Raw genomic sequence first — 13984 nt, 5'->3', positions numbered from 1 at the left:
TTCCACCACGGAAGAAGATGAGAAGACGGATGGAAGTAGGAAATTGTTAAATGTGGACATTTTATTTTCGATAGCGTAGGGACACACGGGAACCTCCGGCTGACTATTTTTAAAGAGCCTGTGGCCTTTCCGAGGGCCTTCGGTGTCCCCTGCGTCTGACTTCCTCTGCGTGAACGTAGGGCTGTGTGGCAGCCAGGGGCCTTGCCCAGTGAACGTCTCCACTGTTCACCACCAGCCTCCAACAGATGTTCTGGCCTCTCTATGACAGGCTCGCTGGATGAATTATTCATGGGAAAGAGTACTTACACAGCCACTACCCTCTTAGTTTGCTACACACCCCCTTCCTTTGTGCGAAAACGACTCCAGAACCACCCAACTTGTTTTTTTCAAAGCTGTCTTTTCGGTTTTTTTACTAGCGTTATCCAATTTTTTGGCAAACTTAACTTGGAGTCTGCGTTACACCCAGCTATATTTCAGAGAGAGAGTGAGTAGACCACAACAAAACAAAACTGACCTAAATTTGTAGTTCTCCAGTTTGTTGTTAACGTAACCATCCCCCAGGTCTTTGGGCACCACAAATTCCACAGAAGCACCTGCTGCCTCGTCATTGTTCACAGAGTACACCTGAGGGAGCCAGAGAGAACAGTCAAACATAGGGACTCAAGCCATGTTTACGTAATGCTTTTCCCTCTAAAACAATGTATCCAAACGCAAATCATTTGTTTTGCATGGTATGCAAGACCATTTCAAATGAATATAAATACATTTGCAGTATAAAGTCGTTTTTAGATTATGCTGTTATGATATGATATGTATGCCTGAATAACGTTGATTTAATCCTATTCGGAGAATGTGCACCATATGGATGTTTATTTAGCAGTGAACAGACCTCATTAATTCTACTTTTGCAAAGTGGTGAGTGTGGATGAATTGTATTGCAGCAAGGAATGCATGCATGTGGAAATAGTGCATGTGTATGTTTTTGTGTGTATCTGTGGTGTGTAACAGCGCAGGCTCAAATAACAGTCTGGGAGTATAGATAGATTCTTCTTGACCAAAGAATGGAGAAAAGTGTATTCTATTGTGGGTGCTATTGCATGGTGGCCATGCGGCTATATATTACTGCAACAACCTCAACAAGCTGAAATATGGTAGTCAATAGACCTTGACACAGGGCTGGATATTCGTGGATATAGACTACATTCAGAAGTATTTATACATATACATTCGTCCAAAAAAAAAAGAATACATTTGTAATATCATAACTAAATAAAGTGAATGAAAAGTTGTATTCAGTGCACTAGATAGACAGACAAGCCCTGTTTAGACAGACAAGCCCTTAAATTACTTCCACTCAATAGAGCCCAAACCATTCCTCCGGGAGTAAGAAAACAAACGACAGAAGACAGAATCAATACGCTTTCACTTCACCCCTAAGGGCGGAGAAGAGGTTGGGCATTATTGAACCCTCATATCTGTCATGTGTTGCCTTGAAACATATGTTTAAGATCCCCCGCCCTATGTTTGTTTGTTTTTTACATAGTGTCCGGATGCCACCTGAATCACTGGCATCAGATCTGATGTTATCGTCAGGACCTGCCGCTTGTTAAGAGGTACCGCATAACAGACGGGACGTTACCACCTCAGGGCGCTCACCTGCTGTGCATCCCTAGGACTTCTGAACACTGAACGCAAAAAAATGCAGTGAACTAGAACTAGACATTATTAAGGGGGGCGGCATGTGGGGAGGTAGAGCGGGTTTACCAGAAGGTTGCTGGTTCGATCGATCCCCGGGTCCTCCTAGCTGAGTGTCGAGGTGTCCCTGAGCAAGAAACCTCACCCTACCTGCTCCAGACGAGCTGGCTGTCGCCTTTTAGGGTTGACTCCGTCGCCGATGTGTGAATGGGTGAATGTGAGGCAATATGGTAAAGCGCTTTGACTGGCCACTGGTTAGAAAGGCGCTGTATCAATGCAGTCCATTTACCATTAACCAATATAAGGTCAAAAGTGTTGGATTGTTCACGTGTTATGACTGTATTTGTGGATGTTGAGGTGTTTCCGCCGCTCAGGTGTTTCAAACTATCGACCACGTTGGCCAACTTACCTTACTTGTTTCCTCCCGGGTGGGTTTCACACGAGCAAATATCTGTATCGTCTCTTTCACCGTTCCTTTTTCTGCCATGCCGGCCATCGGATTAGAGATTTGGGTAATAAACAGTCGAATTGCTTTTGTTAACCATGTTAGGTTTGAATCAGCAGCAAGGTTGTTTTGTTGGACGCTGTTGCTAGGAGGCGGGTCACGTGGCCGTGGTAGGGGTTGCCCACTGCAGATGCACGGATTTGGAGGTTGAATTAGAAATTGCAAAAAAGTGGGAAAACGTTCCAATAGAGTAGACTATCCCATAAACAGGCTGTTTTTGTGTGTGTGTGTGTGTGTGTGTGTGTGTGTGTGTGTGTGTGTGTGTGTGTGTGTGTGTGTGTGTGTGTGTGTGTGAAGATCTATCCTTGTAGAAAGTGTGTTCAACAGTCAGTAAACTCATGCATGTGCAATTGTGCACGTCTGTGCATAAGCACGTGGGTGTGTGTGCGTTTCTGTACATGCAAGTGGATGTGTCTGTGTCACACCTGTGTCACACCTGTGTCAGCGCGCGTGTGTGTGTGTGTGTGTGTGTGTGTGTGTGTGTGTGTGTGTGTGTGTGTGTGTGTGTGTGTGTGTGTGTGTGTGTGTGTGAAGATCTATCCTTGTAGAAAGTGTGTTCAACAGTCAGTAAAGTCATGCATGTGCAATTGTGCACGTCTGTGCATAAGCACGTGGGTGTGTGTGCGTTTCTGTACATGCAAGTGGATGTGTCTGTGTCACACCTGTGTCAGCGCGCGTGTGTGTGTGTGTGTGTGTGTGTGTGTGTGTGTGTGTGTTTGTTTACATGCATGCTTGTAGAAAGTGTGTTTGACAGTCAGCTTATTTATGTAGGCTAAGTCACATTATTTCTGTTTGTGTTTATTAATAGGACTCAGGTGTTTGAGAATAGCTTCCAGCAAGACAAGGTCATAGAAGGTTCAGTGACAGATAGTGACTCATAGAGTCATAGAGCCTGACTAAAGAGCTCAAAGCACTCCAGGCACTTCCCACACATGCAAAGTCAATAATGCTTACTCATAATGTTAGCGGGTGCAACCTCTTGTGCCATTTAGATTAATATTCAGAAGAAAAAGGGAACAAACATTGATGAGACACAAAAACCAGTTGGGGAAGAACATTGAAAAAATTGTGAAAGCAACTTTTCACAGGCTATCAAATACAATTGAAGCTAATTTCCAACTGTCTAAAATTGTATATTAATGAGCAAGCTAGAACCCTTGCCATTAAAAAAACATTCATATTTAATTACATTTTTTAAACAGGGACGGGAAATGCCCCAAGCTCCAGAAAATGGCAGGCCACCACAGGGTTATGTCCCCAGAAAACGTCTGGTCACCCTAGGTTTGTAGCGGGGGAAGTAAAGATTTAATTAAACTTTCTACACTGGCAAACATATTTGAATACTTGATTTAGTATTTCAATATGTTCAAGTAAACATACCTCATCCCATCCTGACCTCTTCATGACCTCAAGGGTCAATCACCCATGAGGTCACCATGTGGTTCCCCAGTCCTGCCTCTTGCTATATACTATGTTAATAATTGTTAAAAAGCCTTTTAGTAAAACCAGTACTTTGTGGTAGATTAAGTACAAAGCAGAAAATTTGCTTTGGAGTATAATAATACAAGTTCCCTTATATAATTAACCAGTAGGTTCAGTAGGCGTACAGTAAGCACCTGAACATTTTAGCATCTCAAAAATGTACTTGTAACAGTTGAACAGTACTTGAGCGAAAGTATTTGTAGATTGTGCCATGATCTTTTCAAGGATGTAGAGTCTTGTAGAGTCACTTGCCAGCCTGCAATCACCACAACCTCCCCACCCTCGACCCTGTGATCATCCAGGCAGCCGTTTTCATCTTTCTTTCTTTAGACCCCTTTGGTCTGGCACCATTTTGATGACACTCGTCATGATTCATATCTAATAGGTCTGGAATCCCTCTGTCGAAAATGTCATAGAGTGATGGCCGCAAAGGCAATTAGGGGTTATGTAATGGGTAGGTTTTATCATTATATTTAAATGACATACTTCTCCTCTAGGATTGTTACAAAACTATGGGAAAAAGTAACATAAATCCACCTTTGCCTCTATAGTGCAGAGTGATCTGTTATTTTACCAAATTGCTATTTTTTTTCTGTGTGTTGCCCTCACTGTGTTGTCCCCTCTCTCTTTCATTTCAGTGAGTTCCCCACTGTTTCTGGTATTCAACCTGAAGTATGTTAGCAGCCAAAATATAACCTATCAGGAGGCCTAACTCAGTCTTCCAGTAAGTGTATGTTTTAACCAGTGTTACATTTTTGTGTGTGTGTGTGTGTGTGTGTGTGTGTGTGTGTGTGTGTGTGTGTGTGTGTGTGTGTGTGTGTGTGTGTGTGTGTGTGTGTGTGTGTGTGTGTGTGTTTTGTTTATGTGAAATGGTTGTAGTGTATGCTTGTGTGCGGTCTTACCTTTGTGCCTCAAAGTGGATAATTATGTTTTTAAGTGTGAGGGAAATTACATGCAAATGCATATAATAAGACTTATACGAGTGTGTGGCTCAAACTATATTGCCCACATATGTATATGTGTGTGCGGATGTGGTTTGGTGTGGATGGCTATGTGGTTTTCATAATTGAAAAGAGGTCAGGTCTTTGATTTGAATATGTGAAACGTAAACAAAATATGAAATGTAATTCAAAATTTAAAAAGAACAATGGCCATTATGACAATAATATAGTTCTGTGTTTTTCACATCTCACAAAGCATTTAAGATCTTTTGAACCAGCTACTCTTCTCTCCATGTGTCGCCTGATGCCCTCAAGCCTTGTTGCTGCACTACGCAAACATTTTCATAATTTATCGAATAAGAAGGGGAAATTCCACACATAGCTTATCAGGATAACCTAAACAGCCGTCTCTACTACAGGGGAGCATGCCCATGTGAGGAGAAGCGTTGCCCTGGAAGGCGCATGAGTTTAAAGTGATGTGTGATTTGTGGAGGTCTCCCCACATGGTCTATCATGCACAAGCCCCACATTCCCCTCGGTGTTGAAACTTTTTTGGGACGCTAGCACTGTGTGGGTGATGGGTGAACCAAAATATGAATTAATCCTTCTTGTCCATTAGTGTCAATATCAGTTGACTAGAATCAGGGACTCTATCATAAGGAATTCAATCTCAAAAGACTTAAAATCTGGGTGTACAGTTAATCACTGTAGAAAACCTCCAAAATATCATATTTTCGAGTCAACTAACATTTCACCCATAATTTAATGATATGAAAGCCAAAAAGGGATAATAAAATGTTTTATAGATACTGAAGGGTTTTAAACAGAAAACAACTGCAGTTGCTGTAATAAAACACATGCTTTCTCTTTCACTATATACTTTTGCTTTCTGATTTAAAACTCTTTCCATTTGAGTAAAGTCATAGGAAATAACCCGTTCTACCAGTAATGGGTGATCTTGTTTTCATACTGTACTTCTTTGTGATCTTCAACGATTTCCATGAGTATCATGTTTCACTTTATATATATCCTTCAAAACATGCCTTAAACATGGCCCTGGGCTGGGCGTATGGCTTGATTAGATTTTTTTTATGTACTGTTATGGCTTTTATGTCATGGATTTTCACACATCGTTGTGATTAGTTTCATGAATGACAGATTTGCAAGACCACGTCAATATGAGGTGGACACAGGGTGTGTTAGCCCACAACAGTGGTTTTTACCATGATGTGGTGGTATGCTATCCTGGTTATCTGCAGCCATTCTTCATAAGGAGGAGGACAGGTGATGGTGGAGAGATTAAGGATACTTGAATCATTCAGTGTGTTTGATAATTGATACCCAGTTTCACACAGGTACAGACTGTGTTTTGTAATTCATAACCTTAATCACAATACTAGAAAATACAAATTTTCATATAATTATTAATCATCATATACCACACTTGAGATGAGAACTTCACAACTTCAACACTCAAAAATAATGACAACACCGATAGCACCGTACAAAATAAACTTGTTTTTTCAGTGCTCTTTGCCAAGACTTGATTTGACACTTTAGTCTCTGAGTAAGGAACTGCCTCTTAGTCAAATATAGGACGTGATTAGCATCTGTGGTATTGAAGCATGGCTGTGTGTGAGTGTAGGCAGAAACTAGCTTGCAGTGTACACAATATAGTTTTTTAAAGACTGTTCAGATGCGGGTTTATCTCTTCGGGATGATAATAACAAGCTAACACAACATGAACCATGCAAACACCATAGCACAAGCACGCACACACGCACGCACGCACGCGCGCGCGTCGGCTTTCCACTTGTATGCATGCATGTGTGTGTGTGTATGCTCCCATGTGCATTCATGAACACATACAGTACTGCCTGGTCCATCAAGCAGTGAACAGCACACTCTTTTGATGTTCGAGCCTAATCAATTCCTTATGAAGAGGAGTTTGGGCCCTCTTCTTTAAACCCTGTGTGGTTTTCATCTGGCCTGGCCATTATTACAGAGTACGGGAAGACCCGGCCTTAGATAACCAGCCGCTTCTCAGTGGCTTGGTGATTGAGGTTAGATAGATTCCATTGCGTGTGTGTTTGTGTGTGTGTGTGTGTGTGTGTGTGTCTGTGTGTCTGTGTGTCTGTGTGTGTGTCTGTGTGTCTGTGTGTGTGTGTGTGTGTGTGTGTGTGTGTGTGTGTGTGTGTGTGTGTGTGTGTGTGTGTGTGTGTGTGTGTGGGTGTGTGTGTCTGTGCTCCACAGAAGCTTAGTGGCTGTGATACATCTTTAACCAAAGTCATAACAAGAGAGACTGTCTTCGACTGTTTGAGAACTGTTGCGTGAGGTACTTCATAATAGTAACACACACACACACACACACACGCACAGACACACACAGACACACACACACTTGCAATGGTTCCCTCTATCACCATTCCTTGGGAACACATGACCTTAGTAACATCTGTATTTCCCACACGTCAACAGTCAAACATAGTCCTACTGGGGAAATTACTAATGTTCTATTCAGACATTAGTGCATACAAACGATGCACAAGCCAGCGTTAGTTTTGGTGGTTTGTAACAGAGTTATGTCCGCCAGGGACTTGTTTTGCCATGGTGGTTATTGGTTGGTTGGTCAAACGGCAACAGAGGGAGTTTGTCATCCAGGTTGTCTAGTCAGCACACTCTGCCACAGGCCTGCCTGCTTTGTGCACTGGGACCAGTGTGTGTGGGTTACTATGTGGTAAAAGGAATGCCTGTATATGCTCTTTTTGTATGTGTGCGTGTGCTTGCGTGCGTGCGTGTGTGTGTCCGATCAGGATATGCAGAGCCGTGATGTTGACACAGGAACATGATCATATCACAAATCACTTTAATATAATAGCACTTTCAATACAACTACATGATTCAATGATTTAATGAGCTGGGTCTATCTCAGGCCATCTCTAGCATTGGAGGCAATGGCCGTTTTTACAGTTCATTTTACAATCTCACCTTCTCACTCAACAAACTCAGTGTTCTGGTCCATGGCTGAGTCCGAGGGAATTCTTTTGGGGCTTTGGCTTTGTGCTTAGCTCTGAAGCTTAGCGCGAGAGGTTGGGAGGGGAGGGGTTGGCAAAACAACTAGCTAGGCCCAGGCATAATGGACGGTTCCTGCATTCCTGAAATACTGTCTATGCATCTAAGCGGTGTTTAGAAATTAATTATAAATAACAATGGATATTTTGGGCCGGATTGTGGGAAGAGGTGGAAGGAGTGACATTGAGAGTCTTTGAAGAAATGTTTGTTTTTCTATTAGCAATTGCATGCAGTTGATCAAGTATGAGGTGGAGTGTATAATTTCTTCAGAAATGATTTGATTTGATTTCTGTACCAATGGGTACAGGTCTTTCAAGACACGCACTGCAAGTATAAGCATGCATGTCTTCAGATATTGTTTCGCTAGAACAAACACATTATAGGCCAAAAAAAGTGACATGTACAAGGAATCTGTTCCCACCCATTCCACGTTATTTTAGGCAGAAAAATATTTAAAGTCATTGTGGCATAAGATACTGTGGCGTGTGTGTAGATGATATGGCTGGTTTAAGCAGCCACACTCGGCCCAAGTCAGGCTGATTGGACTCTGGGGCTGGGTGAGACTTCACACCTGTTTGCAGGTGCATTGATAAATCAATGTGCACAGGTTAAACCAACCATCAACACACACTCAGGGTAATCTCCTGAATGGCAACATGGAGCATTATGGTCATATATCATTGTCTGCAAACCTTACAATAAACCGGCTTTCAAAACCACCAGCCTAAAAAGTAAAAGGCTGGTGAAAGAGAGAGGGGACAACACAGTGAGGGCAACACACAGAAACAAAATAGCAATTTGGTAATATAACAGATCACTCTGCACTATAGAGGCAAAGGTGGATTTATGTTACTTTTTCACATAGTTTTGTATCAATCCTAGAGGAGAAGTTCGTCATTTAAATATAATGATAAAACCTACCCATTACATAACCCCTAGAGTGTAGCATGCATACTGCTACAGGTCCATTCAGCCACTCCGCTTGCTGCTGCATTGGCAATTATTACTGTATGTTTGTGTTTCTTCTTCGCATAAACTCACATAATGGTGTACAGCAGCAGTAAAGAGAGAACATGCACACACACTGTGACTTTCTCACACACATCGGTCTCAATAATCGCGATAAATGCAACTAACTCATTAGAGCTAAGTCACCTCAAGCTAATCACTGAGAGCAACATTCTACAGATGGTCAATATCCACAATGAAACCACAAAAGACATGTCATTGGGAAGTGATCATAAGATGTCGACAATATGTAACGAACATTGAATTCCACCAATGTCGCCCTTCCACAAAGTTTGTGGTGTTGATCTCTGCTTGCCTTCATTGGACAATGCTGCTCGAGTCCACATTTGTCACTCTTTATCCTGCCTCCGTTGTTTCTTCTCCATCTTAGCCGTGTGTGGTCAGAGGCATGGGGCTACAGGCCAGGTTCTGAGACAGTCTCTGGTCTGAAGAGGCCACATGGCGCTTAACTCCTCTCACTAAATGCATGGTATGAATAGAATCAACTCTGGTTAGCTTAAGCCCACAGAGTGTACAAGCTCGGCTGTCATGCCTGGAGAGGAGAAGGGACACAAACAGAGAAACAAGCGTGATGAAAGTAAGAAGAACATTGGAGTTTATTTATATTTCAAACATTGACCTGGGATGGGAAACAAAAGTAAAATAGTAAAAAGTAAAACAAAAAGGTTTGAAGTAGCTTAAGAGACATAAGAATGACAAATGTAGTATTGAGAAAAAAAATCTGCTACAGTCTGAAAGTCGATTAGTAAATCTTTTCACACACTGTTTTCTTTTTCGAAGATGAATTCTCTGGCTCGGTCAATGGCACATCAGCACATATGATGTTATGGAACCATCACAGGAATGCTCTCTGGTTAACTATAAGGAGGCAATCAGACTGGAGAACCGCCCTTTAAAGATTGCTGCAATGGCTTTGGAAAGGGATCTAGAATCAAATACCTCCGCTTGGGGCAGAGAGGTAAAACCAGTTTCAGATGGAATACCTGCCAGCAGTGCTGTACTGTGCTATTTGGGGAGGCTTTTGTTTTGCTCAGCCCCTGTTGGTGTCTCATGCCAATAAGCTATGTCCATAGGCTAGTTCCCGGCTACCTCTGGCTAACCCTCAGAGATATGTTACTCCAGAGTGGGTTGATTCAGGGCCAAGCTTAGTATTGTGTCTCCCAGTTTGAACCACGGGGAGTGAGGTGAGTTGGATTCCATGTCTTTGGCCTTAGCATTCAAGTTCAAGTTTCGAAAGTATTGACCACTTGGTTTTGTAACTCAAAGGTCATATAGTAAAAACAAATTAATCATAAGTCATAACGTATTACAAATTGTAATACAAATTGTACACATTCAAATTGAGTGAAATAGAATATACCTTCAACAACAGCAACATATTGTTCTCCAAAATAGATTTTTTTTATCTTTTAGTACTCTTATTGGAAAATGTTATTCGGGACAGCACAGCTGGGGAAGAGAAGCTTATTTCCGTGACGTCCTACATGTTTATTGACGTATTGGCTACGTGCCACTGTCAATTAGGCCACACAACATCACAAGTGCATGCTTTATGAGCCAACTCCTGGTTTGCTTTAGACTGTTGACCAAGTATCGTGTTAACCAATGAATATGTTTGAATATGTTTCCACCATAAACAGGACAGCTCCATTACACTGCAACAATGAGTGAATGAGATACATGAGAGAGAGAGAGAGAGAGAGAGAGAGAGAGAGAGAGAGAGAGAGAGAGAGAGAGAGAGAGAGACTATCAGCAAATTAAGGTCATATCAATCAAAGGTCTAACTGAATGAGCACCATCCTGCAGATCTTTCCATAAACTCTGTTTAGTGAGAAAAGATTTGAAGGGAAAATATATAACTTGTAGAGATAGGGTCAGTGACGAGGTCAGTCGAGAGAGTAGGACAGATAACCATACTATTCATGCTTACCTCATGTAAATTTAGGGGCGACTCAAGCTAAGAAAAGTCTAAATGGATCTGCACATTGCACTATGCAAATGTGTGCAAACGTGCAAGTGTGTGTGTGTGTGTGGTTGTTGGTTGAGAGGGAGAGGTTGCTGAAGGACAAAGGTAGAGGTAGATGTATATCAAATATACAGTATGTAGGCATGTGTGTTTGTGTGCGTTTGCCTGCCCGTGTCAGCACCAGTAAACTAACCCACTTATGATCCTTTTGAAGCAAACCTGAATATCCCCAACCAGCACATTGCACTGTTTATTGGACAATGGCGGGGGCCCCTCGGCAAAGAAGCCCCCCCTCCCCCCCCCCCCCCCCCCCCATGCCAGGTCAGAATGCCAGGTATGAGAGGAAAAACAAACCGAGTCAATTAAATCTGAAACATCCTGAATGTTGTTTTCTGTCCCATTATTCAGCTCTCACCCTTATCCGCACATCCTTCAATTCCATTCAATTCAATTCAATTCAATTTTATTTGTATAGCCCTTAATCACCATGAGAGTCTCAATGGGCTTAACAGGCCCAATATTTATGACACCCCCCTTAACCCAAGAAAAACTCCCTTAATCAGCAAGGAAGAAATCTTGAGAAGAAACACATAGTAGGGGATCCCTCCTTCCAGGCATCCAGTCACAGTCACCGCAACATGTTAGAACAGACAGAATAGTGAATTAGCAGGGAAAAAGAACACAGTGGAAATGTATTCTGCTAATAATTTAGTAACTGCATGAACAAAAGCAAGAACACAATCCGTCATGTGTTGTGTGTCTAGCTAGCTATCTTTGCTCTAACTGATGCTAATCCAATGGGATCCTTCCTGCCATATTAATGTAATATTTCTTCCCCTGCGCAACTCATCCACATGATGAATCCCTATCATCAGGATAGGCTTGCTCTCGACTGGCTGTACTCTCTGCCCTCCTTTCCATGCTCAGCGCACAATCATCAGTGGTATCCCCACACGTTTTGTCATGCTTTCCTCACTCTAGGCCTACTGTAAACTAAAAGTGTGCACTGTGTGTGTGTGTGATATCCACTCTGTTTTCTAAAAGGCCTTTATTGTTGAATGCCCTCCATCAAATAGACGGGAGCATTATAGTGTGGATTAACACAGTCAATAACTCTTGCAACTTAGAAGAGAATTTGTCACCTGGAATGCATGAAGTAGTTTCCCTTCTCGGTGGCTAGCACATTGCCATATCCCCATATCCTAGCATCACTCAAATGGTTTGAATCCTCACTCCTTGACCGTTTCTTCAGCCGCCATACATTCCACTCTGGTAAAGGCGATGATGGCACCAAGGCTTCTGTGCTCACAACCAATCCTTCTTCCTCTTTCAGTATCTTTGGGGTAAAAGGACATCTTCCTAAAAGACCATGAAGGATATCCTGAGTCATTTGGTTACCTGTCTAGAGTTTGGCCCATAAACGCAGAAGAAAACAAACAGCTGCGACATGTGTAATTAATGCTGATTTGATTAAAAACATTTTGGGGGTTTTCCTTTTGAATAATAAAAAATAAGCCTTCTGTAAATATTTAGATTAAAAGATGTTTGACTCAGAAGCCAGCAAGGCTATTGTGATTGTGCGAGTGTGTGCCCATTTGCAAGTATGTACAATTGTTTTGTTCAATATCCTCCATAATATCCGTACGCTTTCCAGCCGTGGCTTGGCCACATCTCTCCCAGGAAACTGACCCACCCCTTGTTCGGCTCCACTTGTGCTGTGATTTCCTGTCCTGTCACTCCTGTTATTTACAGCGAACGACGCTATAAGAATCTGCTTTATACGAGAGCTTTAAGAGAAGGGTATGGCATTAGAAGATTTCGAGAGCCTTCCCATCCAAGTGTCATTTTCCTGCTTTATTATATAAAATTATCACACAACAATCATCATTTTGTTGGCTGCTTGTACTGACGAATGCTGTTATTTCACTACATTAATGTTAACCATAACAGCTGCAAGAAAGGTCTGACATTGTGTACTGAGAAGAATAAAAGATAATATAGCCTATTATTTATTTTACGGTTATGGGGATGAACAAATTATTTCACCTTTGACACTAATGATATATAAATATAACCCACTTGGTGGATAACTTTTACCCATTACTCACACCTTTTTACATTAGTTTGTTTAGAACAGTATTTTTACTAAACCTATGGTTTTCTGGGTACTTTTTTACTTTTTATTACTTTGTTACCTTTTCTTTTTTTACGTCTCCTTGTGGTGGTGGAGTCACTACTCACAATGGCATGTGGGTTCATTTTGAGATTAATACTATACAATAAGATATAGCCGGTTAAATCAGCCGGACCAGTGTATTGAGTTTGTAGAAGTGTCTAAATCTTGGACTGCATTTATGTTTATTCTATAAATGTGTGAATGCAAGTACCCATGCCTTATTGAGTCAGTGTTTGATTGACTGACTAGTATGACTGATTTTGCCCAGACACATAGCAAAGAGCTCAGATAAACAATGATTATTTACATACCTTAACCCGGCACCAGCATATTTGTTTATGTTATTGAATAAATCGGAACCAATGGACATTGTCCCACTATTTTTGGTTACGTGATGTGGATTCAGTGAATTATTACAACTCATTGTCTTCACTTGAAATAGTTTAACTCCAAAGTAATATGGGCCTAAAATGCCAATATTTTTAAGTTAAGTGGGCTCTACTTATAAGAAGGCTTTATACAACGTTAGTTGTCGTTTGCTTCCACCGGGTCTCTCTTGTAAATAATAGAATAAAAGGTTAAGTAAAACAAAAATAGCCTAAAGTCTACCCATACATAAAGAGAGAAGAGGGAGCGAGAAAGATGGAGGGAAGAGGGTGAGATTTTTCTTCATCGCATCGATGGCGGTGCCTTTAAGAGCGGAGGCGTGGTGGTGCTGCTGCTGTTTTGACCGACTTGTCAGACCGTTTCCACACCACTATCATTCGCTGTGTGTGTACAGCGGCGGAATGAACAGGGATCGCTGAGGCAGCACCGACCTCGGCTCCGGCTCCGTATTTGAACACCTCGCGGCTTTGATTCCTATTTTGATGGTGACAGCGGCAAGGGATTATTATCGAGCAACCATTAGATGTCTCAAATGAAGCCATTCGGTGAGTTTGCTATTTTTGGTGTGTGCTGGAAAGCAGTAGAACGGTATATTTATTAAATAAACGTTTAGTTCCGTTGTGTCCAGTGTCCACAGACACAGCGTCCACTGGCAACTGACGTGAATTAACCATGGGCTGCACATTATGAGGAGGAACACCATTTATTTTTACCTTGCGATGATTGGGGGT

General features: G+C 41.8%; 2 protein-coding genes across 4 annotated transcripts in view; one reads left to right on the top strand and one right to left on the bottom strand.

Annotated features, from left to right (window-relative positions):
- The window catches only part of kif6 (kinesin family member 6), a 53322-nt gene extending 51038 nt beyond the window's left edge, over positions 1–2284 (bottom strand). For all 3 annotated transcript variants that reach the window (XM_030357235.1, XM_030357237.1, XM_030357238.1), the window contains exons 1-2: positions 2105–2284; positions 515–624 (exon numbers count right to left, since the gene is read on the bottom strand). In XM_030357235.1, coding sequence (XP_030213095.1) covers positions 515–624; positions 2105–2191 — 197 coding nt within the window. In that variant the 5' untranslated portion in view covers positions 2192–2284. The remainder of the gene's footprint in view (positions 1–514; positions 625–2104) is intronic.
- Positions 2285–13615: 11331 nt separating this feature from the next.
- daam2 (dishevelled associated activator of morphogenesis 2) overlaps positions 13616–13984 on the top strand; it is a 75883-nt gene continuing 75514 nt past the window's right edge. The window contains exon 1 of the mRNA XM_030356133.1: positions 13616–13798. The gene's annotated coding sequence lies outside the window, so the exon portion shown is untranslated. The remainder of the gene's footprint in view (positions 13799–13984) is intronic.

The sequence above is a fragment of the Gadus morhua genome, chromosome 5 (assembly GCF_902167405.1).
Source record: "Gadus morhua chromosome 5, gadMor3.0, whole genome shotgun sequence".
NCBI lineage: Eukaryota > Metazoa > Chordata > Actinopteri > Gadiformes > Gadidae > Gadus > Gadus morhua.
Note: the sequence above shows the minus strand (reverse complement) of the source record. Positions and strands in the feature narration are given on the sequence as shown.